Here is a 6,878-nt window from a genome sequence, read left to right on the forward strand (position 1 = left end):
TGAATAAGGCTTGGCCCCCTGTTCTTAGAAAGCTGGGTGCAGAGGGGCAGACAGTCACAAGGCTACAGAAGAATCACAGTATAAGTACTATAAATGAGGTACAAAGTACTCTGGAGGCACAGTGAGAGGGATGAGGGGAGACATTTTTCAATTTATACCTGCCTACAGCATTCAAGGAAGTCTCCAGAGAAGTTATTTATGAGTTGAATCTTAAAGGAGTATAAGTCACCAGGAAGACCCTACAGTCTGGGGCTCAGAGATGGACGTAAGTAAGGTCAGGTTAACTGTGGGGTTCAGGGAACTAGGCATGAATTGACAGAATAAGGAAAAAAAGGAGGGAGTGAAGATTCAGTAGAAGGACTGTTAAGCACAAACTCATAGCTCTACTTGTTTAAAAGTCTTGTTTCCCCATGAAGAAGGAATGGGGAAAGAAGGATGGGAAGTCCTTAGATATGCGTCCCTGCCACTTCCTCAATCAGGCCATGGGGCTCAAACACCAAAACTAGAGCTTCACAGTTTTGATTTAATATTCATATGTAACTAAATCATCAAGAGCCCCTTTTCTGAAGCAAAGAATTTACATGAATAATGCAGTTCTAAATGGCAGAAAGTTTTTTCATCTTTCTCAGATGTAGATCATTCTGCCTGAGAAATAGCTCTACTTCCTTCTGAAAATCAGACGGGGTGTGAAATCTGAGAGAGGAAGGTGGGCTAGAGTTCAGGCCTTGAAGTAATCACAGTTGGATGGTAAAATTATGATTAAAGTCTATTTTTTTTCTTCTAATTTTATTTATGTATCAACATAAAACTCAAAAGAAAGTATATTCACAAACCACTTTTTCTTGTTATTATCTCCTCCATTTACTTCTTTCATACCCATATTTTAATATGCTTACATTTTAAAAATAAGATCTTTTAGAGAGTTCTCTTTTGGTGCAGTGGGTTAAGGATCCAGTATTGCCACTGCAGCAGCTCAGGTCGCTGCTGTGGCATGAGTCTGCTCCCTGGCCAGGGAACTTCCACATGCCATAGGCATGGCCAAATAAATAAATAAATAAGATCTTTTAAACTTTTTAATTTTAATACATCTTTTTGTTTAAATAAAAGATTTTATTTAAATCTACCAAATTGAACTTGTCTAAAATTCTTTACATATTTTAGAATTCCCTTGCTCTAATGTTTCCTTTTAAAATATTTTAAATTTAATTTTAAACAAATTTTGTCCTTTTGTCTAGAATTATTCTAAACTTTCCTCTTTTAAAACTGGCTCAGCAGAAATGAATCCGACTAGCATCCATGAGGATGCAGGTTTGATCCCTGGCCTTGCTCAGTGGGTTGGGGATCTGGTGTTGCCTTGAGCTGTGGTGTAGGTCGCAGGTGCAGCAGCTCAGATTCCATTTTGCTGCAGCTGTGGCATAGTCAGGCTCTGATTCAATCCCTAGGCTGGGAACTTGCATAAGCCTCGAGTGCAGCCCTAAAAAGCAAAAAAAAAAACAAACCCAAAAAACCCCCCAAAACACTTTTCTGTATGCTTAAATTTATATTCCATTCTGTATTTTTTTAAAACTTACTTCTTAAACTATGCATAAATTTTGCTAACCTTGATTTTTCAATAAATATATTTTATACTATAATTTTAAAATATTTTTATATTTATATTTAATTTTTTTAACTTTTAAGATTTTCCTTCTTTTTTAAGTTTTTAATTTTCAAACTGTTTAACTTTTGGGTAAATTTTCATTTTTAATCTTTTTCTAGTTTTATTCACTTTACTTTTTTTAAAATAAAAATTTCTAAAATTTGCTTTTAAGCCTGGTTTTAATAATTTTAGAGTTATAAATGTTTTAATGTTTTAATTTTTAAAACATTTCTTTTAAAAATATTTAACTTAAAATTTTTCAACATTTAAAAATATTTTTCTTTTAAAGTAAATGTTTTTCTTTTAAAGTTTTTGAAAATTTCTTTTAAAATATTATTTTATTTAACTATTTGACTGGTCGGCCACAGATGGAACACCAATTGTGAAGCATTTTGCTGAGGAAGGAATAGTACCTGACTTCCCACAGTATTTTCATAGAGACAAATGACATATAGTAGTGCCAGAACATCTCTATCCCCACTCTCCCCACTTAAAATATTCCTTTCATTTAATTATGCTTTATGTGACCATTTTCAGCCTCTTCTCCCTCCTCCCATTTAAGGTTGAATGGTCACTAGTTCGTATTCTTTTTTTCTTTCCTCTTACAGACCCATAGGTTCCTTATATCAAGATGATAATTGTCATGTAGGGGATGTTGTCATTGTCCATTCCAGGTAGGTTTTTGTGATACTTCAAGAGGTGTTCTTTATTGTACAGGTATTGTCATTGTCCATTCCAGGTAGGTTTTTGTGTCATTTTAGCATTCAATCCTTGTCTGCTAATTTCTTTTACTTTTTTTCTGGTAAGTGGTCTGGTAAGACTAGTCTTTCTCTAGACCCTGTTTGTGATAGAAGAGTAAATACCCTTCACTGTAGAGAAGGTCCTCAATGGTAGCCTTTGTGATGACAGCATCATCACAGCTGAACCACTGGTCCTTTTGTTGCCGGATAAAGCTGGTGTAGTGTCCACTTTCCAAAGTTCCATGGTGATTAATCACTGCGAATAAGGAATACTTATTCTCAATGGGTGCATAATCTGTTTGTGGCTGCCTTTCTTTCATTTTGCTTTCTTTAGTAGAAGACAAAAATGGAGTCATGTCCAGTTCCAAGGGAAAGGAGATAAAAGTATTAATCTTTCGCCTCTGTTTGCCTACATGTTCAAATCGCTTGATATGAAAACAGGCCACAATGGGTAATTTCTTCATGGTGAGCTGTTTGGTAGATTCCTGGTAGCTTTGGCAACTACTGCATTTGATTTTGGCACTGCTCCCTAGATGTTCTCGCCTTGTAAACCACTGTAAGCAGTCTGTGAGTGAGGGGTTTCCTGGTATGCGCTCATCCCTACTCACTGTGCCATCAGCCCTCTCTGGATTCTGGCAACTGAATGTGGCACAAGAGCCAGGCAAGTCCAAACTGATGTCCCAGCATGGATCTATTGTAGTGGAGACGGTATGGCAAACCTGACATGTGACATCTGACTGCAAGCCACCTGTAAAGATGTGGTCTATGATGCAGTTACAGCAATTGGGGTTACTGGCCTCCTGCCCAACACTATCTTCTTTGCTGTGTCTATGCAACACATCTAATATTGCAATGAGGAACTCATGGGCATCCTGCTGCCTATACCCTGCTAAGTGTTCTGCATGAATCCATATCAGGTGCAGTAACTTATAGGGAATGTGAGGCGTTCGGTTCCCAGAGTACATAGCGTGAAAAAGTGAAGACATTTCACAGACAAGACACAAGCTGGGGCTTGTCATTATACATTTGTGCTTGTCAGAGAGGAAGAAATCTTTCAGTAGAGGAATATGGGTAAGTGCCTGGACAATACAATTCATAAAACAGGTGTTCCCAAGATTGATTAACCCTCTCAGGCCTACAGTATAGACTGACTTTTTTCTCCTCTTTTTCTTGGGTTTCACCAATTTTGGCTCCTGTTCTTTTGATTCACAAGTTAATTGCTTCTCTTCAACACCCGATGTCATACACTGTTGTTGAGAGACATCTGATGAGGTGGAAGTTAATAATTTCGAAACTTTATCTTTTGTTTCTTTGGCAATCTGTTCTATATCTTTGTCATATACATAATCTTTACATATAAAGCAATATATAACCCCATGATAGACGTCTACAGCTAAATTGTGCTGTTTGGTTTCTGCATGTTTGTGAATATGTTTCTCAGTAAAACAGCCAAAAAAGACACAGGAGAGACAAGAGTGGAGTCTGTTCATATGGGTGCTACATACATGACAGATGCACGATTTTGCCTTACGTTTCCTAGTCTCCGGGGTCCCACTCCAAATGAAACGCTGGTAGATCAACCGTAGGTTCTTCTGCCAATTCTTAGCTACTTTAAAGCTCTCCACATGAGAACAGCCTGTGGGACCCTGCTGATCAAACTCCACCTCCAGCAACCAGTCCCCTAAGCTATCTGGATCCCCAGAGCCGCCTAGGTCACTGGAACAGCTTCGCGGAGTCTGGGGCCTGTACCTGGGCCCGGATCTACGCTGAGATCTGCGCCAAGGCCTGGGAGAGGGCCTAGGCCTGGGTGGCGGAGGAGGGGGAGGACGGGATGGAGGCGGGGGTGGGGCCCAGGACCTGGGCGGGCCTAGGAAGTGGGTCCCCGGCTGGGGCCGAGGGCGGGGCTTGCGGCGAGGGCAGAGGGTCAAGGAGCTGCTGTAACAACGAAGGGGGTTTGAAGGGAGCACCTTCTCGTCGCTGCAGCTGCCGCTCCATGTGAAGTTCTCCTCAGGTGCTGGCTTATGTTCTTGTGATGGCTCCAGCTTCATTTCAACAGCTCCCGGGCCGGAATACGCCTTTGCAGCCCCCAGCTCCTCCTCTTCCATTTCCCCCGCCTTTTCAGCCCCCTCTTCTGGTGAGGCTCCTCTCCCATCTCCGGAGCTACAGCGGACTAAAGAGCCTAATGGCAAGGAAGCTTCTCGAACTTGGGCCATCAGCTCACCACCCGGCCAGAGGAGAGAGGCGTCTGGAATCAAGTTGCGACTGCAGATCGAATGAAACAGAAATTTTTGTGAATGATCTAGCCTGCGTCATGGCCGCGGTGCGCCTCCGGGACCCCTCCCACCGGCCCTTGAGTTCCGCCAGCTGCCGCTGCGAACTCCATCCACTTTACTCTGAACCTCCAGGAGCTGGAGACCCAGGCGGTTACTTGGTTTAAAGAGGATCGGATAGTGCTCCGGGGCTCGGGGGTGGAGAGGGATTGGAGGGAGAATGACGGGGTGTGGGGAGAGAAAAAGGTAGGGAAGCGGGGTATGGCCTGACATTTAGGGTGAAAGAGATGGAATCTTCTTAAAAAAAAAAAAAGGCGCCACCCTCTGACTGCCTTTCGTGTGCCTTGCATAGCCTCGCTTTGGTACAGCTTCCTCTGACGTTCTTTCCTTATATCCTAAAAAGACACTTGGGTCAACGATTTTACTTTAAAAATGGCTGAAAGGGAACCATCTATGGAAAACGGACTCAGGGAAGAAAGTGTCCCCCTGTTCCTACCTTACTTACCTATGCTTCCGGGGCTGGGTGTGTTCCACACTTTGCCCCTACTTCCAAGCGCAGGATCTTCTGGTCAGCCAAGCTCTTTCGCCTTCTCAAGCTCCTACGCGCTTGTGTTCCCTCTCACACCTCTTTTCTTGCGTTAGCACTCTTCTTCCTTATAATTCTTCCGAGAATTCAGACTCCATCTCACGCCCTCCACGCGTTCACTGCCCGCGCCTTCAGTGCTTGACCCCCTAAGTCCCTACCTCTTCTCATCCGCATGTCTGCAAGGATCCCAGCCCCGTGGTTTGTTAAAAGGTCTGAGTAACCTTAGCCCCCAGACGCAAGATACAAAACGTCAGCAGCTGCTGCTATCTAGGCGCTCCTCAGCCAGCCTTCTCTCCTGACCTCTCCTCAGGGCTGGTCACAAGAGGGCCGCCCCCTGGCCCCTCCCCCTGGACTTGTGGCCCCCAGCCCCGGATTCTGCCCTCCTGCTGTGATGAATGGCACCGCTGTCCCTCGCAGTCAGACAAACCTCTTCCTGAAACAGATTCTACTGGAGGTAACGACAGCGACAGATTTCAGAGAAAGCCCTGGAGTGGACGTTCTGGCATCAGCTGGCTCCAGGCCAGCCCTCCGCAGAAAAAAGATTTCATTGGGAGGGGGAGGGGGTGGGGGTGTAGGGATGTCAACCCTAACAGGAATTCCTTAGGGGCCTATCAGAATCTGATCTCTGGGAGTTACATGGAGAGAAGAATTCTGGAGTGTGGGGAGGGGAAGCAAAAGCAAGGGCTTCAGGCTTCAATAGGAGAGCCCAGGCACTTGTTTAGCTGTGTGACTCAGAGAAAATACCTGACCTCTCTGAATCTTAGTTGTAGCATCTGTTAAACAAAAAGTGGAAATAATAATCCCATCTTATGAATACTGAATCATAGTTTATATAAATGATCTTTTTTAATTCAATGAATTTTATTACATTTATAGTTGTACAACAATCATCACAACCCAATTTTATAGCATTTCTGTCCCAAACCTCCAGCCCATCCCCCCACCTCCCATCCTGTCTCCTTTGGAAACCATAAGTTTTTCAAAGTCTGTGAGTCAGTATCTGTTCTGCAAAGAAGTTCAGTCTGTCCTTTTTTCAGATTCCACATGTCAGTGAAAGCATTTGATGTTGGTGTCTCATTGTGTGGCTGACTTCACTTAGCATGATAATTTCTAGGTCCATCCATGTTGCTGAAAATGCCATTGTTTCTTTCCTTTTAATGGCTGAGTAATATTCCACTGTGTATATGTACCATATCTTCTTTATCCACTCCTCTGTTGATGGGCATTTAGGTTGTTTACATGTCTTGGATATTGTATATAGTGCTACAATGAACAATGATCTTTTTGAGTCATGGTTTTGTCTGGATTGATGTCCAGGAGTGGGATTGCTGGATCAAATGGCAATTCTATTTTTAGTTTTCTGAGGAATCGCCATACTGTTTTCCACAATGGTTGCACCAATTTACATTCCCACCAACAGTGTAATAGGTTTCCCTTTTCTGCACACCCTCTCCAGCATTTATTTTTTGTAGACTTTTTGATGATGGCCATTCTGGCCTAAGGTGGTACCTCATAGTAGGTTTTATTTGCACTCCTCTTATAATTAGTGATTTTGAACATATTTTCATATGTTTTTTTGCCATCTGTATGTCTTTTTTGAGAATTGTCTGCTTAGATCTTCTGCCCATTTTTTGATGAGGTTG

General features: G+C 42.7%; 1 protein-coding gene across 1 annotated transcript; it reads right to left on the reverse strand.

Moving 5' to 3' along the window:
- Positions 1,895 to 6,178, reverse strand: USP51 (ubiquitin specific peptidase 51). Its single transcript, XM_003135110.4, has 2 exons — positions 5,155 to 6,178; positions 1,895 to 4,641 (listed from the first exon to the last, which is right to left on the reverse strand). The coding sequence occupies exon 2, from the start codon at positions 4,590 to 4,592 to the stop codon at positions 2,460 to 2,462; it is 2,133 nt and encodes a 710-aa protein (XP_003135158.1). The 5' UTR covers positions 4,593 to 4,641; positions 5,155 to 6,178; the 3' UTR covers positions 1,895 to 2,459.

The sequence above is a fragment of the Sus scrofa genome, chromosome X (assembly GCF_000003025.6).
Source record: "Sus scrofa isolate TJ Tabasco breed Duroc chromosome X, Sscrofa11.1, whole genome shotgun sequence".
NCBI lineage: Eukaryota > Metazoa > Chordata > Mammalia > Artiodactyla > Suidae > Sus > Sus scrofa.